A 26,889-nucleotide genomic window follows, 5' to 3' on the forward strand; every position below is an offset into this window, starting at 1 on the left:
GGCTATCTACAGGGGTGCAGCTACATACTTTCTGAGGTGGATGCAAACATATTATCGGCGCCCCCCCCAAACCCCGCCCCCGAAGTTAAACCGAGAAAATAACCAGTTCAGGGTTAATCAGGTCGTAGCTGGAGAACCAAGTTTAGCTTTAACGTTAGCTTGCTGCCTCACTGCTATCATTCATCTGGCTGGCTGGGTAATATTAATATGGCTAGCCTTAGCTAGCACAGTAACATACATCTTAAACTGAACAGGCGATCTCTTCTGATTGTGTGAATCTATTCACGGTGAAGTGCGGGATCTTTGGGGAAACTATGGAAGGTTTGACCTCTATTAGATTCCTTTATTTTTGAATAAGTGCGTTTGGGAACGCAGCAGTGAGGCAGCTTTGCTAGAACCCAGTGGTCCAACGCTACTTTCGTACCCTACAGTCTCGTTTTGATAGACAAAGGTGACGTAGGTGAATAAAGCGTATAAACTGACCAACCTGCTGTCTTTCAACCACTTTGAGAAGCTTTTCTTCATCCCTACAACATCTTTTTCTCTCTCCCTCTTCCGTTTTCCGCCTTTACGCGTTCCCTATGGGGCGCGTTCTCAAGCGCCTGTGTTTGGGAGCAAATGGCAGGAGGGTGGGGACGGAGTGGATGGGCGCCTGATTAGTGCTGAGCTGTTTTTTGATGTGTATTATCATACTTGAACAAACAGCTCTTACAGAAAATGCAGACTAGAAATAATTTCCGGCATCGTTTTGGCGCCCCTCTAGTGCAGCGCCCATATGCGCCGCATACGCTGCATACCCCCCTTTTGCGCCACTGGCTATCTACATAAGGACATCATAACACATCCATAAGCATTGAATAATGCATTCATAAAGCAACATTTGAGTATTTATGAACAGCTTATGCCACCAATAGCAAAAGTTGAATTAAATGAACATACATTTCTAAACTAGACCTTCCTTCTAAGTTCGATTACTTAGGAATGATGCTTCATAATATTGTTATAAATGGAACAACCTTCCATCACATTAGTTTAAGGTCCCTTATGTCAACGCAATGTCGTTTACTTCTTAGAATATCTTATGTCAACTTGCTGTTACTTGCATGAGCTTGTCATAAATATGTTCTTCAGTGTTTATATATGTTATGTAGTACTTCTGTAGGCAGCCTTATAAAGTCTTCCCATTATTTTCACATGTTTCTCAGAACTGTGTGATAAACTCATTCATGCAAGAAATTAGTTGGAATTGATGATATATAATAGAAGAGATGAGCAGGCATTAAGTCTTTATTCAGAATGTTCTCATACAAAACGGCAGTGGTGCTGCATATTTACAAATGACCTATAGCACATTCACATAAAGACACTGACAAAAGTTAACAGGTATAAAAATGCAAGATGATAAAATTCAGACAGACATAAAGATGCTTCATAAATAAATGCATTCCATACTACAACATTGAAAACAGAAATGTATGTCTTTCAATGCATGGTAGCTGACAGAACAATAAAAGACGTTTATGAAGTATACCCTGAAAAATGTAATGTATTGTTTCCACATGAATAAAATATATAAAGTCATACAATAAACACTTTAGGGTGTCTCTGGTCAAGTGACATGTTTTGTTGATTTTCTACAAGAAAATAAGTGAACACACTCTACACTGAGAACACACTTCTACACCTTTGAATGAACAATTACTGTCGATTTTATATAGTGGGGGGAGACTATATCATAAAATGTGGCCTGTGCAAACGTTTTGTGTTTCATTCTTTTTCATGTTTTTTGACATCCGGTCTTGCATGTAGGCCGTCAAGTCATGATTTTAATCAACTATAGTTACCCTTTAGCATATTTTAACCAGGGTTCCCCGTAGAGGGCATATTCTTATTTTCACTTAGAAATTGATCAAATGTGGAATAACCAGGGGTGGTAAAACTTTTGCATACAAGTGTAACATTAAAACAATCTTGTTTTTTTGTTTGTTTTTATTTTCAGTTTACTTACTCTTGTTGGTATAATATATTTCATTCATGTGGAAATGACAAACTTATCAGAATCTAATAAATTCAGTGCATTATTATTTTCAGTGGGTCTACCATATATAAATACAAACTCCAAAGACAAACAAAGCAAAATACATACACGACATATCCCATCTCAGAGTTACACTAATAGGTTTGTAGAGTCATTCAGCAGATTGGACTTCACACATTGTTTAAACTGAGATGTTCCTGAGCTGCATATGTCAAAAAGGACAGATTTGCACGCGAGTTGAGTTTTGGAGTTCAAAGCTTCAGACATGGAAGAAAAAGAGCCTGAAAAACATATTGCTATGTTTTAGATGGACAGATTGACCATAAATTAGTACACTTTATACTGGTTGCAAATTCAATGGCGTGTAGGTCTTCAAAATGATTACAATATTTCTTCAGTTCTTGCTTGTTATTGCTTGTAATTGATATTGTGTAATATTGTATGTAAACAATCATACATGTGCTGGCCACTTTATAAGAAACACTTACTTTGTTGTTACACCGTGTAAGAGTACATCTCGAGGCTCTAGCTCATCTTTGCACAACACACCAAACCAAAAGTTTAGACTCACTTATGCAGGGGTGCACAACTCTGGAGGGCAGGTATCCAGCACAGTTCGGTGATTTACCTGCTCGGCCACACCTGATTACACTTACCTGTTCATTGGAAGGTTTAAGGAGTGTGTTTGAGTAGGGAAACCTTAAAACTGTGCTTGACACAAGCCCTCCAGGACCGGAGTTGTGCACCCCTTACTTATCATATTAATAATTGTTAGTCAATAATAATTTATATAGTGAAATGTTTTAAATAGACACTAGAGTGTAAACGGATTTTAACAATTTAAAGTATTTTCAGGGAACAACGAAAAAGTGATGATGTGTAAAAGATAGTCATTATTATTAAATAATAAACTGTATTTGTTTATAGAAACCTTTTTGTCAAAAAAAAACTGATTAACTGTTTGGTGAGATTTGGTTTTAATTTTTACAGTTTTCTTTTAATTGCTTGACAGAATTACAATTACTTTATACATATATGCGCAACAAAACTAGTTTCATAGTATTATGTGGAAAACAGCAACAACCTTTGATTGGTAGTGTAGGTGTTAGTCATTCTCTAGACCTTCATTGGCGGTCATGTACTGGCTTCTTTTGTAGGTGAACCATTCAAATAATAATACTGGCAATAAAAACAAGGAAACAAAAAGAAACCGCAGCAACCGCTGCTGTGCCTGATCCACTCATTCCAGCGCACAACTCTACAATGAGTGTTCTTGTTGTGCTAAGAATAGTCAACCACGCAAAGGTGGTCCGTTTTCATGGAGGGAGTAGGGGCAGCTGATAAAGTTGCCATCAACAGATGGGCTACTGATTGTAACTGTTAACCTATTATGTGCACCTATATGGTAGGTGTTTCTAATAAAATGGCCAGCCAGTGTAGGTACAAAGTATGCGTAGTACTAAAAGGCCCCTTGATTAATTATTACAAGCACTAAGTGATCTGAATATGTTGAATACAACTAAACCTGCATACAGGTACATGCTTTGAAGTATGCCTGTACATGCATATATAGCAAAAAAAATATTTTCAAACCTGTGTGAGGTCTTGGCAAGCGACCAATACTCCGAGCCTTCATTATCCTTTTAATCCGGTATACTGAAAGTACATGTCAAAGGAAGCATGAGAAGGTGTAATATTTAAAACAATTTCTGTCTTGCATGGTGATCTGCTTCAATGACTGTGTTGGACTAGAGATATCTAGACACTCTAAGAGCATGGAAAAACTGCCCTGTATGTATGTGCTATCAATGGTTTCTGTTTGGCATCACAGAAGATATAGAGACTAGATATGAAAGGGTAAAAAAAAAAAAAAACAGATTTCACCCACAGGCCTGAAGTCATGGTTTACTGAAGAGCTTGAAATGTCGGCCAAACATACTGCAGTTTCACTGTCTGTGTTTTGTTAATCTGTGTTAGCAAACGATTTTGCACTGTATCACTCGTGTGCAAAAATAAAGGTGCTTTCAATGCAGCTCTGATGCAATAGAAGAGTGGTTCTCAAACCAGTCCAAAACATAGGGAAACTATCGACTATCGGCCAAAATATCGACTATCCAGAGGTCCCTGAGGACCTTTTTGTGAAGCAGCTTTGGTTTCTTAAATAACCTTAAAAATGAGACGTGCAAGTGTGAAGAACCTTTACTATTTTAAAGAACTTTTGCTTAATATAAAGGTCATGGGGCTGTGGCCCCCAATCATAAGATACTATGTTAGCTCCAAGCTAATATGTGCTGGATTGACTGTCTCATACTAAACAATGCAATACATTGTATTGTTCCACACCAACCAAAAGGTTCTATACCAATCAAAGTTTATTTCTTAGAGCCATACATCCAAACCAAGAACCATTTAGGAACATTCATTTTTAAGATCGTATGGACATGCAAAACACCTTACCTATTATTGCAATGCCCGTCACTATAACAACCACGAAAAAAGCTGTGGTCAGTGCCACCACTGGCACCACTACATGCGTTAGCTGCCATTCACTCTCACTGCTTGTGGACGTGGAGGCTGAGAACGCTGCAGAGAAACAAGGAAAACGTGTATGGACTTACAAGCACATGCCTTTTTTAATGGTTTTGTTTATATATTTTTGGAAGGAAGGAAGTCAGAGTCATTGAGTGCTCATTTTGCAAGAGTGGGGCGAGGTAGGAGATATTTTTGCCCTGGGCTTTCATCAGAGCTTTGACATGCCTACAGATGATCTCATGTGTACTCAAAATGGGTGGTGTTATGCAGGTTGAGTCCTGCTCGGTAAGGCAAGCTCAAGCAGTCCTAAATGTCACAAGCCACCCTTGATGTCTGGTGTAACAGGAGCTTTTGAACATTGTAAATTGAAGCACAATAGCATCCCCATTCACTTCTGAAGTATTTTATCACATTAACTGTTACATCTAGAGTTAGAAGTCATGGAATTATTAATCTTGCCCTGACATGAAGATTCTGGATTAGAACTTACAGCATGGGGGCTGGCAGTAGAGAGTAGTCACTCCGTATTTCACATCTGTCCGCTTTGCCTGGGGGAGCAGATGAGGTAATTAGCACCATCAATTAATGATTACTTAATGGATATTGTAGCACATTTAGCCTAGTCATTAAACACTATTATTATATTATAGGGCCAACAGTTTGTGGACATCATTCCTAATTATTAAGTTCAAGTGTTTCGGCCATACCCATTGATGTCAAACTGAAATGCTTAGTGACTTTAAATATAGCATTGACATAGGATGCCACCTTTGCTACAACTTATGAAATTTCTGTCTTGCTAGATCTGCTGTGATCAACTGTAAGTGCTATTATTGTGAAATAGAAGCATCTAGGAGCAACAACTCGTTAGCCACCAAGTAGTAGACTACATAAACTCAGAATATTTAAGCACACAGGGCGTAAAACTTGGTTATCCAATTTCCAAACTTCCTTTGGAAGCAAGATCAGAACATAACTGTGCTTCAAGAGTATCATGATGTTGGTTTCTATGACCAAGCAGCTGCACACATGCTTGAGATCACCATGCTTGATGGTGAAGTGTCAGCTACAGTGGTATAAAGCATGCCACCACTCAACTCTGGATAAGTGGAAATGTATTTCCTTGAGTGATAAATCGCGCTTTACCATCTATTAGCCTGATTAATCTAGGCTTGGCGAATGTCAGGAAAATGCTATCTACTGGAATGCATAGTGCCAACAGTAAAGTTTAGTGGATGTGGGATAAAGGGTTCAGCTTCCTTCAGGGCATGGCCAGTGAAGGGGTGTGGATGAATGCCAGTAGCCTGCATAAGGCCACTTCAAAATCTTGTAGTAAGCCTTCCCAGAGAAATGGAGTCTGTTATAACCAAAAACGGGGGGAAGCTCCATGTCAATGCCCATGATTTTGGAAGGGGATGTCCAACAACTTCATATAGGTGCGATGGTCAGGTGTCCACACACTTTTGGCCATAAAACATATAATATAAGCCAGTGGCAAGTTGCTTCAGCCACAAGTCAATGAGTTTTCTATACTTTTACAGTGCAGATAAATGTGTCGCAATGATTGTCTCTGGTAATCAACTGTACTCTGCAGACAGGTCAGATAGACATTATGACAAAAAACACTGGACTATTCCTTTAAAGCTTTTCTTTGAATATTGTGAAAGTGTGCATATAAGCAAATCAGTCAGAATTTCATCTTGCTTACCTTGATGCAGTTACTTGATTTGCAGAGATCTGTGGCCAAATCAAGCTGTGTGGTCTGAAATTTCTCCTGTAGAAGCAGCAGATAGCAGTCTGGGTTGAACAAGCAGTTACCATGTCTCGTAAGACTATTCCAGCATTTTTCACCTTAATTTCCTTCTGCAACATGGTTTATTACCACTGATAAAATCCAATTTACCATGGACTTAAAACATGTTTATAATAGAAATCAGTGGGCTGTTGCTTTGGGTTCTGCCCATTCACCTCTATAGAAGCTTCTTTCCAGAGTTCTTTTACACAGGAAAATATATTAAAATGATTGTGAATGGTAATCTACCATATGGCACTAATGCAGTAGACAGATAATAGGTTAAAAAAGGCTGACATTGTTTTCCTGTAAATCTTGAATACCCCTGTAAAACATCCTGCATGCCTTACTCTCCAACATGTTCAGAAGACTTGTTTTGAAATGAGATCACTTTAATTGCTAAAATGTACATTCATCTAACATGACTCATATCTTATACAGCTGGTGAATACAGTATAATTGCAAGATGGCCAGGGCCAAGCTAGCTATTCAGATAGAATGACTAACAACATAAAGATTTATACACTACAAGTTTGGGTTTCACTGTATTTCACTGTCATCACCTTCTTTCCTCCACAACCTAATGACTAATATATTCATATGTTCAAAATCAGATGGCTTCCTGTTCAAAAGTAAATTGCAATAAAATGTAAATGTTTTAAATGTTTTTCCCATATTTTGTCATAATACTTTTATATTTATTGCTATACTGTGATTTAGAGGCACCATATCTCATGATAATCATTAACATGTGCATACTTGAAAATGTGTCATCTTTATCATACTTTGATCTTTGAAAAGTGAATAATTGACTTTTGATTGTCTAACCTTGAGCTATAGAGAGAAAATAAGTTTCTAAAAGAAATGTTACTCTAAAGTTCAGTGGCGGCGCTTTATACCCCTGCATTCGACGCTTTGCATTGCGCTTAGTGATGTAAGGCTTGGACACAGCTGCTCAGCCATGGAAACTCATTCCATGAAGCTCTCTATAGTTTGGAGGTCTGTAGTGATTGACTGCAGAACATTGGAGCTTCCAATTTGTTATAATACCACTGACAGTTGCCTGTGGAATATTTAATATTTCACGACTGGACTTGTTGCACAGATGGCATCCTATCACGGTACCACGCTGGAATTCACTGAGCTCCTGAGAGTGACCCATTCTTTCACAAATGTTTGTAATAGCAGTCTGCATGCCTAGGTGCTTAGTTTTATATACTTGTGGTCATGGAAGTGATTGGAACACCTGAATTCAATAGTTTGGATAGGTGAATGAATACTTTGGATAACATATATATATATATATATATATATATATATATATATACATATATATACACATAACCCCAATTCCCTGATGGAGAAGCTGCTTAGAAAATGGATGGATGGATGGATGGATGGATGGATGGATGGATGGATGGATGGATGGATGGATGGATGGACGGACATCCTTTTCAACCTATATTCAATTTAGAACACTACAAAGACAAGATATTAAATGGATAAAATTATTTGTTTTTTCCCAATCATTTTGAATTTGATGCCTGCAACACATTCCAAAGAAGTTGGGACAGGGGCATGTTTACCACTGTGTTACATCACCTTTCCTTTTAACAACACTTAATAAGTGTTTGGAAACTGAGGACACTAATTGTTGAAGCTTTGTAGGTGGAATTCTTTCCCATTCTTGTTTGATGTACAACTTCAGTTGCTCAACAGTCCGGGGTCTCCACTGTCGTATTTTGAGCTTCATAATGTGCCACACATTTTCAATGGGAGACAGGTCTGGACTGCAAGCAGGCCAGTCTAGTACCCGCACTCTTTTACTACGAAACTGAAATAAGCAGGAAAAAGATGTTGCTTGGATAGCAGCATATGTTGCTCTAAAACCTGCATGTACCTTTCAGCATTAATGGTGCCTTCACAGATGTGCAAGTTACCCATGCCATGGGCACTAACACACCCCCAGACTATCAGAGATGCTGGCTTTTGAACTTTGCGCTGATAACAATCAGGGCAGTCCTTTATCTCTTTGGCCCGGAGGACACGACGTCCATGATTTCCAAAAACAATTTGAAATGTGGACTCGTCAGACCACAGGACACTTTTCCACTTTGCGTCAGTCCATCTCAGATGAGCTCGGGCCCTGAGAAGCCGGCGGCGTTTCTGGGTGTTGTTGATATATGGCTTTCACTTTGCATGGCAGAGTTTTAACTTGCACTTGTAGATGGAGCGATGAACTGTGTTCACTGACAGTGGTTTTCTGAAGTGTTCCTGAGCCCATGTGGTAATATCCGTTACAGAATGATGTCGGTTTTTAATGCAGTGCTGTCTGAGGGATCGAAGGTCACGGGTATTCAATGTTGGTTTTCTGCCTTGCCGCTTACTTGCAGAGATTTCTCCAGATTCTCTGAATCTTTTGATGATCTTATGGACTGTAGATGATGAAATCCCTAAATTCCTTGCAATTGCATGTTGAGAAACGTTGTTCTTAAACTGTTGGACTATTTGCTCACGCAGTTGTTCACAAAGTGGTGAACCTCACCCCATCCTTGCTTGTGAATGACTGAGCCTCTCAGGAATGCTCCCTTTATACCCAATCATGACACTCACCTGTTTCCAATTAACCTGTTGGCCTGTGGAACGTTCCATACAGGTGTTTTTTGAGCATTCCTCAATTTTCCCAGTCTTTTGTTGCCCCTCTCCCAACTTCTTTGGAACGTGTTGCAGGCATCAAATTCAAAATGAGTGAATATTTACAAAAAACAATAAAGTTTATCCGTTTGAACATTAAATATCTTGTCTTTGTAGTGTATTCAACTGAATATAGGTTGAAAAGGATTTGCAAATCATCATATTCTGTTTTTATTTGTTTTACACAACATCCCAACTTAAAATAAAATAAGAAACCTTATACCAGATCATAGGTAGAATCATATGTAGAATTTACCCTTTCTTTGTTTGTTTGTCATGTTTTGTCGGCAGTATGGATGTAAGCTTTGGATCAAATGTACTTTGTAATGTAAGTGTGCGATGTCACAAAAAGAAATACTATATCAACCTATCCAGTCTACATCAGTTTGAAGTTATAATTGGTGTTTCAGTCTGGACTCCTTTACATAGCAATTTACATAGCTTTACAAGGCAATTAACATAACTATATCAGTCAAGCGACAGTAACAAAAATAGCTTGCTTAACTTTGAGAGATAAAAAGAGGTCAGAAAATGGTCATGTAAAACTGCATTATGAATTTTTATGGTGTATTAAACCACATTGCCGTATGTTGACCTAGAATAGAAGAAAAATATGGAATATGGGCTTGTTACAGAACTATAGGCCTCTATTTGTTTGAATTACACTTACCACTTCAACTAAGGCGGTGTGTGTGACCTCACCAGTTTTGGTACACTTGCTCAGAGAGAGGCTGGTTTTGACCTGTGATGTCACAAGCAGCTCTGAGTGACCCTCTTGTGTGCTCACTTTTAGATCCCAAGCTTAAAGACACAGAATAGAGAGCAATTTATGAAAGGCCAATGAATGTGTAGAGAGTTCAGACAATGGCTTAAATTAATGGTTCCACAGCAAATCCAATTCACTCAACTTTCCACTCACCCCAGATTTAGTCTTGCAGCCAAGGCATGTTTGGTGTCCAAATTTTGTTACTAATGTAGGCTAATGTTGCGAACAAACACTGGTAGTCAATAGACACCTTTACATTTCCAAACATGCTATAGAATCATGAATGGAATCTATAGCGTTCATATGCCTGCATGACATATATACATGCAACAGGTAGTCATGTTTTGGCACAACACCCCTTTACAGTAAGTCATCCTGTTTTGTAAACCACCTCAAGGAGTCTGGCTGCAGTTTGAGTGGGTTGAGAGAGGTATTTATGGAAGGCCTGTTACACAAAATTGCTGAGCTAATTTCAGTTATTCAAAGTAACCACAATTATTTCCCAGCATTGTTAGATTTCACAATCCTATATTCAGCTGTAGAAACCAATGTGACTTGGTTGAGTGAGGTTTTCACTGGTCGGGCTGTTGCAAACACATACATGAAAAAGACAGAAAATCAGGTGTCTATTGCCACACTGCATGGGACTTAAAAGAAATACCATAAGCTCTAATTTCTCATACTATAAAACCTTTAGAGGGCAGCAGTGGGTAATATTAGTTTTTTTAAGCTTCAGTTGTGTCTGTTGGTACTACCATTGACAAATAAGAAGCAAAATTGCTATTCAGCCAATTTGCTACCTTTAGGCTTTTGAATAGTTACATACGATGAAACAAAAATATTGGTATGTATTTGGCAATTAATTGTCAGCTAAAATTTTAGACGAAGTGTAATTTACAAACAGAAAAGACAAAGAAGATTTGGGTGGCTATTGACTTCAAGTGTTCAAGTTAGCAACATAGGCCTCAAAACTGCAGTGTTAAATCAATGAAGCAAAATTTGGATACTAACATACCTTGACTGATCTAGAGAAAGTGGAAAAAAATATATCCCCCAAACCGTTCTTTTAAGGATATATTATGCTTTTAACAAGTTATGGAGTTTAAAACAATGGCCTTGTAATGTACAAATATACTAGCACAAGATGATTTGCATTATCAATATCTACATCACTGCATGATTAAAGGTTCTTCCCCCTCTCTCTCTGTATATGACTCAACTCTTCAGATAACTAAAAAAGACATGTTTAGTGAGATTGTTGTCAGGGAGCCTGGCAACAGTGTTGACATCCATGTGATCACATCCACGAGATCAAAGCCACAGATATCAGGAGATCAAAGAGAATTTCGCTGCTGAGGGTTTTGGAAATTTGGACCCTCCCAGAAGAATTATGAGGGTTGGAAAGTGGTATAAATAATATGACATATATGAGTTGCATATAAATGTTAGTGCCTATTAAATAAGTGAATGACAATCTCTGTTTCAGTAGGGAGCCCATAATGTTAGGACCACCCAGTTACTTTGAGCAAGATAGTATATTAAAGACTGAATTACCTGGGAAGTTCCCTTCTGAAAATGGGCACTTAACCCACACTCCGTCCTCTGTGATGAACTGGAAAAAAAATCAGAGCACACATTGTCTAAATAATGAGTGGGAGGATCATTTTCATTTGAGCAAATTAGCGCTTGTGGCTAAAGCAATGATATTCATGATGACAGTAACATTGTACGTACTGGTATGGAAATGATAAAAGGCATTAAAGATGAATTGATAATATTAACCTTCATGCAAAGCCGGGGATGAGGATCCACCGCTGAGTACGTCACCTGTGGAGGGTTGCGTGGTTAGGTGCAAATCAAAAGTAACAGGCAGTGCATGCATTTATTTGTTTATGCATATTAATTTTCTCAGAAAGGAGCTTACTTTTCCTTTCATGTACGTGTGAGATGAATTGGCAAAGTCTTGGCACATGTCTCCACCTTGCAGCTCACACAAACTAATGACAGCATTAACACGGCATGCTGCTTCCCACGATAGTGTCTCCTCAACAGGGTCAAAGGTGATCCCAGACCACAGCTCCTCAACACCTACCAGACACCAAAAGTTTCAGTCAGCCCCAGTTCTTCAGTAACCAAAGCAGAGCTTCCTTCTTCGAGTGTAAACACATATACTTACGGTTTTTGAAAGGGCAGACTTGAACCCGAGATGCGTCAGTCATGATAGACCAGCCCTACGGCAAAATACCATAGTGCTATAAATGCCATAGAATCAAGCTTTATTGGCCAGGTATGCTATGCATACAATGAATTAGGTTTTGATTAGAATCATCATTCTGTTGTCAATTGCCATTAACACAATAAGTCGGTCAAAAGATTCAGATTGCATTTCCTGGATGACCTTTTCTCACCTCAATGCATAAGCAAGGCACAGGTCGGGAATACTTGAGGGTGACTTTCTTCACAGGATTCTCCTTTTTCAGCTGTAAAAGGAAACAGGATTGACAGACCTGTCTGATTGGAAGTCACGTGGCAGAGTTTCTTCCTACTTTAGGTGCCCAGCAAAGATCGTAAAATGTCAATGAGTTTGATTGCATGGATTTTGCGGAGTGTTTACAAGATACTGTCTATGATCCCGTAATCAAATGCATGTTTGGAGTTTCCAAGTTTGGAATGGTTGAGTGGAAATCAGGCCATGATATGGTGTCGCAATTGACTTTGTCTTTATATTCCTTAATAACCTTGCCTTGCTTCCTTTATTGACTAAGCTCAAGAAAATGTCGCAGAATGCCAGCGCCAAGTGACGTCTCAATTGGATGCATAACAGCATGCATTGTAGCAAGTCACTGGGCATCTGTAATCACATGAAAAATTTAACCTACATTCAAGCACACACCTGGTAGCACTGTCATTTAAGTCACTTATTAGTCTTATAATTCTGTACTTTTTATAAATTTTTTGTTCTATTTGTCTATATTTTCTATCTGTCTGCCAAGCTAGTTAGCCATCTATCTAACTGAAAGGATCTGGAATAGATAGATAGATTAAGGTTACATTCCATGTCATTTACTTGGTGTATATATGCCTGTCTATTAAATGACTTACCACTGCTTGAACTCCAGTGCCTGTGCAGATGAAGCCCTTGTGGCAGAGCCTCAGCTGGTAGTCTTTATCCTCCAGCATATCAGAAACACTCACAGAAAGCTCCTTCTTCTCAGTGTCCACGTCATACTGAATCTTCCCCGCTAACAGCATAAAAAGGAACACATTCTTGAGAATAAACACAAAGTTACTTTGCTGCTACACCCCTTAGAAGTAAAGGTGCCTAAATGGTTATTGGCTTGGATGTACAGTTTTAGTACTCATCTTCAACTGGTATACAAATCAATACATATTGTAAATACTCTTCAACTTTAAAGAAGTTCCTCAATCACACGCATCTTTTTACCAACCATCCATTGAAGAGTTTAGGGAAATAAATGTGGTTCTGCTAGAGCTTTACTCTTTTGGCTCCATCTGACACCTTTATATTTAAAATAAATATATATTTAAAAAACTGTAGGGAAAAACAGCTGTTCCTCCAAACTTACTGATGCATTCAGGGACACTTCTTTGTATATCCTTGTTGCTGCAGTCTGACAGAAGGAAGAAAAGATTAACATTGTTGAGTTCATCTGTTTCAATGCACTCTTAGGCCTAAGTTTCAAGTGTTCTGAACATTCAGTGAGAACATTTAGAGTTTTCTTACACAGAAAACATGTCTATCATGTCTATACTATGGGATTTTTTATTAAATGACAGAAAAATTGGAACATTCTCTATTACAGTGACTACTACTATAATGGCAATATCCTTCATACCTGGAACACGATATGATCTGGAAATAGCCACATCACAGATGTGCGGCCAGGTTTTAATAGTTACATGGACATCCTGTCCTGAATGCACTTCCAGGCAGTCATCCTGAAAATTCACCTTCCATAAAAAGACACAAAAGAAGTCATTCTTATTCAGAATTCCAAGAAGAGCACATATTTTAGATTGCAACAATTTTAAGTCATTTCTAGGAAATACAAGAAGCTGTCTTGTTCCAAATATGTGTTTATCCCTCCCGGCACACAATGAGTAAGGTGACCTGACTTGTACTCACAGGTTAGAGTGCTCAAAATCTGCTGCTTTTCATTTTTGACAAAAGAAACGCTTGAAAGGTTATGCTATGTATAGCACTGGAAAAGGAGATGAACCCCTGTAATCCAGTTGCTGCCATCAATAACAAAAGAATAATAAGGCAAAACTGTTTCTCTTTCATAGCTCCTTGAAATAAGCAGGTAAATTGTGTTCGGAGTGTCGATTGTAAACGTTTAAATGATAGCATGCATTTGCTTATATGTACAGGAGATATTTCATTCTAGCATAAATATGATGAAAAGTTATTGTTGTGTTGTTATTGCCCAACACTGAAACAAACATAAATGTAATCGGGAAGTGCAGACTATTCCACCAGAAATGAATAAAGAATATAAACGTTATTAACTTACTGTGGACTTACTGTGGAAATAAATAATGCTCTACTTCTAAGGGTTGAGAATAATATACAGTGTTGACAAATAGAGTAATAGTAATACCTGCTGATTCACCAATTTCCCTCTTGCTGAACGCAAGATGCTCACGGCTCTGCAGCGTTCCATCATCCCTGCAGTAAATATGCATATGTAGATGCCACGGATGTGCTCTGAAACAGAGAAATTCCCCTACAGTCAGTCACACAAACACACTTCCAGATAACCCATTATTGGCTGACCCAGATGGACAGGGCCAAGCAGTAGCACCAGACAAGAAACATATGCTGTGGAGAGAGAGTGGGAAATGACGGCAACAGAGGTTTCCAAAGAATTCTCCCTATGTTATTAACAAGTGAAATAGGATTGTGACTGCAGTGGGAATAAACAGTAACATATGATCATAAATGTCTGTGTACATCTGGAGAGTCCTTGTGTTGTGTTGTATTTTAACCTCTCCCACACTTTTGCTACTGTTAAACTAACTTCAACAGTTAAACTATACTAAATTTAATTTAGCTTATACATTCTACAGGAGGTCATCTGACCCTGGTGATTTTCTTGTGTTTAGAGATCTTTTAGAAAGTCTTACTTTTTGATACACCTTGGTGGTGTACAGTTAGTTACTAGGGTTCATATTTTAAATTGACTTGACAACATTTTACTTTTCTTAATAATCTTCTTAATATGTTTAATATACTCTGAAATTTGTCAACACACCTCCTAATGCAGTTTACATGCTAGAGCCACCAAACTTTGTTCTATCATAGAGCCAAAGAGTTTGTGCTTTTTGAACAGATCAGATGTGTGGTTTTCATATAGTGATCGTTCAAATACTTTTCCCCCATAGGGATAAATGTTCATACTGACACTGACATTCATAGGTATGACATACAGACCCACATACATACTAGCATACACATATACACACATACTCAGTATCCACTTGGAATGTCATAGAAACCACCACGCAACCACAGAGATACCATAGCAAACCCCTAGCAATACCATAGCAACCACCCAGGACACCACTGCAGTCATTAGCAACCATGAGAGATATCATAGTAACCATCTAACAACACTCCAGCAATCACATCCACTACCATAGGAACCACTTAGTAACCACAAGAGATACCATAGCGACTGCCTAGAAACACCCTGACAAACACCTGAAATACCCTAGCAGCCACCTATCAATACCGTAGCAATGATTCTGCAACCACCTAACAACCAGATAGCAATGTCATAACAACCACCTAGCAATGCCCTAGCAGTTTGCATTGCAATACCAGTAGTCACTGAATAGTAAGCCTTAGTGTGTAATGTGCCTGGTATTTTAAGATGTTAAACAACCAGAATAGCATAGAACTCTGTTAGCGACACCCTTGCAACCACCTGAAATATCATTGCAACCATCTAGCAACACTCTAGCAATGACTCTGCATTTTTCTATGAGTGGAAAACTCCTGCAAACCTCTAGTGCCTGATACCAGTGAAACACACAATACTATGCCACTATATGTCATTACAATGATCCACCACCCTAATAATATCTGATCAGTAGTGATGCAGCAGTGGTCCCTTTCAACTGATAGTCAGGGTTGAGGGTCAGTACTACAGTACAGTACTGTAACCTTACAAAACGCACCTCTATGGCAGATGTTTCTGATAAAATGGCCTATAAATGTGATAACAAGGTAAATTAGTGAACCTACTTACTGCTCATCTGAAGACCAGTGCTGACTCTGAGATGAAGAGAACACTTCTGTCTCTCTTCGCACTTCATCACTGTGGAAATGCTGGTGTTGCTGAAGACATCCGTGCTAACCCCACCTGACAAGTTCTTGCACCTCTCAAATGACACTGCAAAGCACAGAGCCAATCAGGCACAGTCTTCTCTGACCCACTATCAATTTGGTCATCAGAAAATAAAGCGTTTGTTAAAGGAACAGTTTTTATACCTTATTCCAAAGTTAGTCAATCAGCCAAGACGTTTTTGGTGTCTAACGTTCGCTTCTATAGTTTAGCACTGGATCCATGAGGCTAGTGTAGCTAACAAGTAAAGGAAGTCTGTACCCCAGCAATTTGCATCATGCAAGCTGCATGCCTAAAACATCACACATCTGAATCTAATGATGTTACTAAGAAAAGAAGTTAGAATTTTGTTCATTCTTTTGTCTATTTTTATAGAAAACAGTACATAATGAGGTGCCAGACACCACATATGCAAGTTTAACTGAGATGACTTTACTCTATGTCTAGAGGTCTAGAATCCATGTCTAGGTCTAGGTCTAGAATCCAGGTCCAAAATGTAAAAACACTCTCCAGAATTTTGTTGCAACTGCCTGAACACCTTTGCGGCTGGTTTGAGCAAATTAGAGAAGTCAAGCAGTTGGAACAAAATCCTGGGGAGGGTTTTTACTTTTTGCACCTGGATTACCCACCTGTCATCAATGTCATTTGAGAAATGTGTGTGATGATTTAGATATGCACTTTTCACAATGCTAATTGGTGGCTATGTTTCCATTTCTCGTGATCCCTATCAGCCTCATAGCTTGGTAACTACAGACACCAAACATGTCTTGGCTGATTAATTATATTTAGAGCAAAGGGGAAACTGAACTGAACAGAATTGGGAAACTCTGGGAAATGCAGTGTAATAATGACAAACAATGACATATATGTCTTGTTCGGTTCACTACTCACTGTTCTAAACTTTATATGGGTTAGATTCACCCATAATAATCATGGCTTTCCAAGCTAGTGTCTTGAAAAAATGTAATCCTCCCATAAACAATTATTTTGAGGTGTTTATAACAGCAACACCACCCACCCTGACTGATTTGCTAGATTTGATCAATTATCAATTACAATGCAATACAAAAATTAAAAACACATAAATAAATAACACATTGCTTACATTGGTAGTTGGCTGCACAAGGCAATCCCTGTAAGGAAAGATGCAAAGAGAAAACAGTTTAGCATCGTACTTTGTGGCTTGTCCTGTAATGTACACACATTACATGAAGGTCACATGGCATATGACTGGTTTGCAGCACACCAGTGATTACATTTAGATGTCCTAACAATGGAGCAGCATGGCTAATAGCCTGGCATGAGGAAGCTATGACAAGTAGGGGTTTGCCCAGTGCACTTTGCACAGGGCAACATCCTGGTTCCATTCACACATCAAGTGTAATTTTGGTTGTGTTCATGTTTTCTTATCAATGAAGTCCTCACTGGACCTTTGTCCACATGACATAACAGGGGAATATATTTATAAACTCTGGCTAGATGATTCCTGTAATATTTGCTTCAGATTGTTTGTACATATCACCTGCTGTCAATCATAAAAGCTTTTAATGAGAAAATTCAGAAAGACTGAAGACATGACTTTGATTACTGTACACTGCTGGGAAACCAGGAATGAAACAGGAACAGGAAACATGCAAAGTCACACTTTCTCTATTCTTTATCATCTACTGCCTGTATCCTTTGAAGATATTTACAAACTACAGTGGAGGAAGTTCTGTTATCAAGGTAAACTGACACCACCTACACGTAAAACATGATGCACTTCATTCATGGATGGAGGTGATAAGCTATTATTATTATTGCAGTACTCTGTAAAGCAAATACTCATATGGCCATTTATTTAACACCTTCTTGGGTGACACCTAATAACCTGCAGCGTTTACTATAATAGATTTTCTAAAGGGATTCCAAAGTGACAGTCATGTTCAAAGCGCATGCCAAAGCCAATTGACGCAGCATGAATAGCACGTAAGAGTGAAGTAGGGAACTGCTGGTGTGACGTATATGTCGTTTTCCATGACAGTTTTCCATGAAACGTCATTGCTTGTATTTGGACTTTTATCCTAGTTAACTATCAGTGCTCATTTGAAGTGTGTACACAAAGGCGACTGGATGATTAGAGCAGAAATTACATAATTTGTAACAGCTCTGTTCTGTGATAATACTTTCAGTACACACACACACACATACACACTTGTTTTTATATAGTATCAGGACAGTAGGATCATACATGTATCTTAGCTACATGTAATAATTAGAAGTCCTATTAACATTATATGAATGTAAGTACCAATAACTGATCATTTGTCCCATATTAATAAATAATAGGTAAGCATTTACATGTTACAATGTGTCCCATATGTGTTACATGAATGTAAGCACCCATATAGACTTACATTTAAATACTTATAGACAATGCACACATAAGTACCTATGTATCCAAATATGTCACACATTTATTATATATGATGCATATGCATTCAGTATTTTCATGTATTATTTAAATCGTCACTGTCCACAGAAAACATGTATGTCTAAATTAGTAACTTTACAGAAAAATGCTAAAACTTTCTTTTAATGTAAGCATGTGAGCATTTTTATTGGTCCACTCATTATGAAATGTTCACAGAGGGACAGCCTCCATGTTCAAATTATGTCAAAACAAAAAAAAAAGTCCAAAAATGGAGATTTTTTATATGTTCCTACTTGAAATAATATGTACCATGTACATTATAGTATTATATATGTAAGCACCTGCACCTACATGTAATACTGTCTCACATGCATTATATATAAGTGTTGTGAGGATATGTCATTATATATAAGTTATATGTGAAGATATGTCACATATGAATAATACATATACATTTCATGATCTCACATATGGAAGGAACTATAAGCCTAACCTATATATGCTAAACCTTGAGCTAATGTATATATATAAGGTTCTGTCCTGGTTTTCTCTGCTTTTACTACAGTGTTTTCTTGTATGACAACAAAGACCCACACCCTCATAAGGTGATAATTAACCAGAGGAAACAGTTAAGTTCCTTTCAGTTCCTATACATTAAGCTGAATAAATGTGACTAAAACAGCAGGTTCCACTGTCTTTATTCCATTTCTCTAACAGAATCCGCAGAAGTGAATGACCTTCTGCAGGTGACTGAATGCAGAAGTTGTGACAGCTCTTGCACTGAAATACCTGAGAGCAGCGGGCTTCACATTGCTCAATCTTCTCTATCCGTTCTCCTTGCGCTCTGGAGCTGAAGAAAGCCAGCAGCAATAGCACCACACTCTTCATCCTCAGAGGGTAGAACTCCGTCTGTCTGAGAGCTTGAAGTCGTCTGTTAGAGAAGAGATTTTGACAGACCAAACCTTGTACTAAGGGCTAGTTAACAGTCTCTGTTGTCTATTACAACCAGTATATAACTCTTATACTATCTGTTTCTTTATGACTGTCTGTTCTATCACAATCTGAAGTTTCCTCCTGAGGTTTTGTAGCCCTTAATGTCAAACTGAAGGTGATGAGCTCTAAATATAATGTGTTAACAGGGGGAGGGAAATAACCGCCCCTTGTGTGTCTCTCTTTTCCTCATCTGTTCACAGATACACATTCTCTCCACCCTCTCTATCTCTCTCTCTCTTTCTCTTTCTCTCTTACTATACTTGATATGGAATAGTAATTTTGTTTTATTATTTCTAAATGTTTCATTTTATTACTTTTTTCATTTTGTTCATATTGTTCATTTTATACCGTTATAGTTGATCTGAATCTCTGTTGTCACTTAAAGCCAGATGAAGCCGTAGCTATGATTGTTTATGCTTTGATTCATTACTCTTGTGCTTAAAACATGTCATCTTAATAGGTGAACTGGCACTCATATGCAAATTTCTTTGAGTATTCTGGCCAGCAGAGGGGGCACACTGTGCAGAACACTACATACAGTCATTCAACTAGTTGCACAGGTATCAATTCTGGCTCTGGTTTTATAGTAATTTTATTCATAGTCAGTCTATAACACCATAAAGGATTAAAAGACCACATACATTTTAATGTATTTTATCATCTTTCCATACAGCATTTTGTATCATTTATTTTCATGTGATCATTTTCCAACTTTGCTTTGTCCCATAGAATCAAACAGGACTTTTTTACTGTGTTTTTAGGATGGATATATGTATGTATGTATATGAACGTGCATGTAGGTATGTTAATACTATAGCAAGAGTAGCTTATATTTCCAAAAACGTAACTTTAGAGTACAAAGAAAGACATTTTTAACTTTCACAGGAACTGAATAGAGAAATGATTTTTCCAGCATTATCAACAGTTTCTGGTGGTCCATTCATCTTGGAATTTTGACACAACATAAAGGACAACTTCACTTTTTATATGTCAAATGTAAAATGACAAAAATGAAGGGGTTTTGGTCCCAACAGTGACGATATGCAGTTGTGATTGGCTGACCTCTATTGTGCCAGTCCAGGATGATGCAATCCAAAACTCAAGTCTAGGTGGACTGCCTAGGCGAAGCCTGGGTTGTTCAAAAGGCCAATAAAAGATACAGCATGCCATCTTAGCATTGTGTCTGTTTTAGGGGTTGTAAACCAGCTGCAAGGTATGAAGTGCACCTGCTTTAATTGCGATGAACAGGTTATGGCTTGCATACAAACAAAGTCATGTTCTGCATGCCACATTACATCACTCTCATCAGTGTTTGCTTGTCAGTGTGATATCATTTATATTGACTTGACTTGACTTATCAAGCATTCATTCACAGTATCACTCATTAAAAGTTATTTTTTCCATCATGCCATTCTGGTGATGTGACAACGCAATGCTGGTAGACTGTTCAGTCTTTTATAATGTTACACAAATGAGACACCTTCATAGGTCAGTGGACTCACATTTCTTGGCTATAGCCTATTATGGCCCATTTTATAGCTTAGAGCTCCTTATAACAATGTGAATGCACAAGTGCTGTAGGCTGATAGGCTGGTATATGTAAATGTGCTGTTTCTCTGTTTCTTCAAAACAGAGTCTTTCTATATTGTCACTTTCCAATGAAAAACAAGTATCTCCAAAACATTAAAATTACAGGAAAAGGCAGAAACAGTGATACTTTTCAATGTAACTCAAGGTAAAGAGATTTTCTTCCAAGTGATTTTAGAGCAATTCTATTGGGCCATTCATCACGACATTTTTGCATAATATAATGGAAAGCTGTTGTGTTGAAATGATGTAGAAAACTGAAAATCAACAAAAATGAAACTGGAGTGAATGACTAATTGTGAAACTTTAAATATTCTAACATGCCACATTATCTTCTTTAATTTCAAGTTTGTGCCATGATATTGGCCCTTTAATGAAACCAAACATACTTAGCAATCAGACCTGTTGAAGTTATCCTATGTGTTAAAGGAGAATTCCACCAAATTTCCATTACTGCTTGATTAAATAGATTAAACAAAAGGCATTCAGAGTGACGTGATGTGAAATGCTCCATTCTAAAGAAAATGACCAAGTCCGAATTGCTCACAGTGGTGGTGATAGGAACCGAACATCTTGAAGCTTCAAATGTGCCTAAGAGCTCCCTCACAGAACTTCATTACACAAAATGGTCACAGTATGTTGACGCTTAATACATTGTTTCATGATAGTTCTGAGAGGGCTTTGGCCTAAAACAACTTTGCTGGTGGGAATGGTGGTGGAAATCATGTAGGATGTTCAGCATCTTCATCTCTGCCACCTCCAGCTCAGCCTCCTGTGTTTTAGACAGAGCCACAGTCTCCAAACCATACATCATAGCAGGACGCACTACTGTCTTGTAAACCTTCCCTTTCACTCTTGCTGCTATCCTTCTGTCACACATCAGCCCTGACATCCGTCTCCACCCACTCCATCCTGCCTGCACCCTCTTCTTCACCTCTTTTCTACACTGTCCATTGCTCTGGATGGTTGACCCAAGATATTTGAAGTCATTCACCTTTATGACCTCTACTCCTTGCATCTTCACCTTTCCACCTGCCTCCCTCTCATTCACTCACATGTATTCCGTCTTGTCTCTACTGACCTTCATTCCTCTCCTCTCCAGTGCAAACCTCCACCTCTCCAGATTCTCTTCCACCTGCTCTCTACTCTCACCACAGATTACAATGTCATCTGCAAACATCATGGTCCATGGAGCCTCCTGCCTAACCTCATCTGTCAACCTTTCCATCACCATTGCAAACAAGAAGGGGCTCAAAGCTGATCCCTGATGTAACCCTACCTTCACCTTGAACCCATTTGTCACTCCAACTGCACACCTCACCACAGTCTCACTATCCTCATACATGTCCTGCACCACCCTAACATACTTCTCAGCTACACCTGACTTCCTCATACAGTACCACAGTTCCTCTCTTGGCACCCTATCATATGCCTTCTCTAGATCCACAAAGACACAATGTAGCTCCTTCTGACCTTCTCTGAACTTCTCTAGCAACACTCTCAACGCAAAAATTGCATGTGGTACTCTTTCTGGGCATGAAACCAAACTGCTGCTCACTGATCTGAACCTCTCGCCTTAGCCTTGCTTCAGCAACTCTTTCCCATACCTTCATGGTGTGGCTCATCAACTTTATACCTCTGTAGTTACTGCAGCTCTGCACATCACCCTTGTTCTTAAAAATGGGGACCAATACACTGCTTCTCCACTCATCAGGCATCCTCTCACTCTCTAGGATTTTGTTAAACAACCTGGTTAAAAAGTCCACTGCCTTCTCTCCTAAACATCTCCATACCACCACAGGTATGTCATCTGGACCAACTGCCTTTCCATTCTTCATTCTTTTTAAATCTGCCCTCACTTCCAGCTTGCTAATTCTCTGCACCTCCTGATCCACTATCTCTCCCCCCATTGTCCTCCTCTCTCTCTCGTTTTCCTCATTCATTAGTTCTTCAAAGTACTCCTTCCATCTACTCAACACTCTCTGTTCACTCACTAGTACATTTCCCTCTCTATCCTTTATCAGCCTAACCTGCTGTACATCCTTTCCAGCTCTATCTCTCTGTTTAGCCAAACGATACAAGTCCTTCCTTCTTTACTGTCCAGCCTCTCATACAGCTCATCATAGGCCCGAGCCTTTGCCTTTGCCACCATTCTTTTCGCTATGCGACTAGCCTCACAGTATTCCTGCCTACTTCTTTCATCTCTCTGGTTATCCCACATTTTCTTAGCTGCCTTCTTCTTCTGAATACTCTCCTGGACTTCCTCATTCCACCACCAAATTTCCTCTGACCAGACGAAACACCCAACACATTTTTGCCAGTTTCTCTCACCACCTTAGCTGTAGTTTCCCAGTCCTCAGGTAGCTCCTCACTGCCCCCAATTTTTCCCTGAACTGCCTGCAACCATCCTCCTCCTTCAGCTTCCACCATCTAATCTTTGGCTCTGTCTTCACTCTCGTCCTCTTCTTTGTTTCTAATCTCATTCTACAGACAACCACCCTATGCTGCCTTGCTACACTTTCCCCTGGTACCACTTTACAATCTCCAATCTCCTTTAGGTGGCATCTCCTGCTAAGGATATAATCCACCTGTGTGCACCTCCCTCCACTCTTGTATGTCACCCAGTGTTCTTCCCTCTTCTGAAAATACGTGTTCACCACAGCCATTTCCATTCTCTTTGCAAAATCTACAACCATCTGACCTTCCGCATTTCTGTCTTTCACACCATACATACCCAGCACCTCTTCATCCCTTCTGTTCCCTTCACCAACATGTCAATTGAAATCTGCACCAATCACTAATCTCTCCTCTCTAGGGACACCATCTACCACTTCATCCATCTTACTCCAAAATTCCTCTTTCTCCTCTAACTGACAACCAACCTGTGGTGCATATGAACTGACCACATTCAAAATGACACCATCAACCTCCAACTTCAGGCTCATGATCCTGTCTGACACTCTTTACATCCACAACACTTTTCACAAGCTGTTCCTTTAGGATTATCCCTACTCCATTTCTCTTCCTCTCTACACCATGATAGAACAGTTTGAATCCACCTCCAATGTTCCTGGCCTTGCTTCCTTTCCATCTGGTCTCCTGGACACACAGAATATCTACCTTCCTTCTCTCCATCATGTCTGCAAGCTCTCTGCCTTTACCAGTCATTGTCCCTATGTTCAGAGTCCCTACTCTAACCTCCACACTCCTGCCTTTCCTTCTCTCTCGCTGCCTTCTAACCCGCCTTCCTCCTCTCCTCTTTGATGGTCTTCGACCTACAGTGGTCCAATTTCTACCGGCATCCTGCTGGTCAACAGCACCGGAGGCGGTCGTTGTGAACCCGGGCCTCGACCGATCCGGTATGGCAATAATATTCATGATCTGCATGATAGTTTTGGCACAAGTTTTTTTTTGCCGGATGCCCTTCCTAACGCAACCCTCACCATTTATCCGGCCTTGGGACCGGCACCAGAAGTACACAAAGTACACCCCTAATGGTTGGTTTACCTCAATGCAAACTAATGGAGCTTTTTTTCAAGTGTGTAATAAAACTTTGGGTTGCTAATGGGTTAAATAAAATCCATTCACTGTTGGTTGAGAATCTTATTTTTTTATGTGATGGTTTAGCTGGGTATTATTTGTTTGTTGATGGTCATTATTTCCAAAGTTCAAACATCCTCTGAGGGCAGATTACAATGCTATTACTACTGTGCTTCCACAGTAGTAAATGCACACACACACACACACACACACACACACACACAAATGCACACACGTACACACACACATGCACGCGTGCACACATGCACACATACTCACGTGCACAAACACACACACACACAGATGCACACACACACGCGCACCCGCACACACACGCACACACATACGTGCACACATACACACAGTCGCACACTCACAATGCGCACACACACACACACACATACACACACACACACACAGACACACACACTGTGTGAATTTGTGTGGACACAAATCACAAGTTTTGTAGATTTTCTAAGTGAAAATATAAGTGAACACATCCTGTGCACATTTTAATACTCAATTAATGTTTATTTGCTGACTGTAAATTATATAAAAAAAACAAATAAAACATGAAATGTTGCCAAATGTCAAATTTTTTTCTCCAGAATATGTTAAACTCAGCCATGGAAAAAATTGCAGCCTTATTTAAGTGTGTTCTGTGTCAAAACATCCAGATTCGACCCGTAGCCTTGTGGCTAGGCGACACTGCCTTGCTGCATCTATCTTCCCACTCTGCTTCTGTTCTCATAGCAAGGTCACTTCCCCTTATCTCCTGAGAGGCAAAACAATCCCGCTACCTCTCGGCCACTGTGACATTTAGAATCATCCTTAAGCATAAAAGCTCAAAAGTCATATTTCAACACTATTAAATACATTTCCACGACAGGCACTAACATTAACTTATTGTCACTTAGAAAAGCAACAAAACAAGTCATTTGACCTGGGGTGCTCAAACACCACAGGCTGATTGATGAACTTCAACACAAAACACCATCATGGTTAATATAACATATACCTGTAAAATGCATGCAAACCTAACCCCAGCATTTACAGCTCTTAATGAACTTTATCTGAAGATAACTGATAAATGAGAAATCAACTAAACTGCTATGACTGATGGGAAGCCCTTTACATTCCACTAATTAAAACTCTACTATATCTTTTTAATTAACCTACAATGGAAGAAACTGCTGAACATTGTTAACCCCTTAAGAGGCCAGGACCTGCCAGCAGGCCCAAAGTTTTATTACACACTTCTATAACCTAAGAATAGCTCAGCCAGTTTGCATTGAAGTCCCAGTAGTTAATGAACAATAAGCCTAAGTATGTAGAAAGCCTGAGATTTTAAGGGTTTTCATATGTTTACTTTAGTGGAAATGTGTGTTTTAGGTTTTCTTTACTTTGGGGTTTACTGTGTATTACAGGACCATGAGTAGAACAAAATCTACTATTATTTCTCCCCAAAATGACCAAGAATGACCCAGACGCAAGATCTGACATCAGAGGATTTATGTGTCATATACTTTTGAAAGCTGTTTTGAGATGATCCAGTCTAAGAAATATGCTTACAGATGTAAAAGTTGCTTAAAGTATTTGTGTGTAATGATTTATTTAACAAACATCAGCAGAAATACAGTTGCTTAACTGCAAACAGATATGCACTCCCTCATCTTCTCCTCCACAGGACTGGGAAGTATGTAAGGTCTGACATTTACAGCCTGTTTGAAGTTCCTCCACAGTGGTTTTGACCTGTGTTTTGATTTAGCGATTCCAAGAGTCATCTTCCCCTTTTTAAGTCTTTCTGCTGTAGATTTACTTCAGTGTTTTACTTCAAGGCCATTGTCATGTTCTGGGGTCAGCTTCAGCTGATGACTTCATATTCTGTAGAAAAACTCGCTGGTACACTGTGGGAGTTATGGTGAAAGAAGTGATTGCACAAAAAAAATAAAATAAATAATAATAATAATAATACTTTTTCGCTTAATCCAGCTGTACTCGATCAGCCAAGAGAGTTTGGTGTTTTGTTTCATGCAGGACAAAGAGGCTAACATCGCTAAGAAACACTAGCAGTCAATACTCACCCAAATCTTTTCTGTAAATACATCCCCAAAATTTCTCTCAACTTGATTAATCCACCTCCAGCGCCTCATTAAGGTCATG

The 26,889-nt window shown here is 39.0% G+C and overlaps 1 protein-coding gene across 1 annotated transcript; it reads right to left on the reverse strand.

Moving 5' to 3' along the window:
• Positions 1–1,269: 1,269 nt before the first annotated feature.
• Positions 1,270–19,684, reverse strand: LOC108425315 (putative interleukin-17 receptor E-like). The gene is made up of 18 exons (XM_017693884.2): positions 19,396–19,684; positions 17,299–17,326; positions 16,098–16,241; positions 14,445–14,551; positions 13,680–13,794; positions 13,410–13,454; positions 12,925–13,064; positions 12,231–12,302; positions 11,999–12,053; positions 11,747–11,910; positions 11,605–11,649; positions 11,377–11,434; positions 9,727–9,857; positions 6,279–6,344; positions 5,061–5,118; positions 4,496–4,621; positions 3,632–3,694; positions 1,270–2,319 (listed from the first exon to the last, which is right to left on the reverse strand). The coding sequence occupies exons 1-18, from the start codon at positions 19,492–19,494 to the stop codon at positions 2,168–2,170; spliced, it is 1,668 nt and encodes a 555-aa protein (XP_017549373.1). The 5' UTR covers positions 19,495–19,684; the 3' UTR covers positions 1,270–2,167.
• Between the last annotated feature and the right edge of the window lie 7,205 nt (positions 19,685–26,889).

The sequence above is a fragment of the Pygocentrus nattereri genome, chromosome 1, assembly GCF_015220715.1.
Source record: "Pygocentrus nattereri isolate fPygNat1 chromosome 1, fPygNat1.pri, whole genome shotgun sequence".
Taxonomy (NCBI): Eukaryota; Metazoa; Chordata; class Actinopteri; order Characiformes; family Serrasalmidae; genus Pygocentrus; species Pygocentrus nattereri.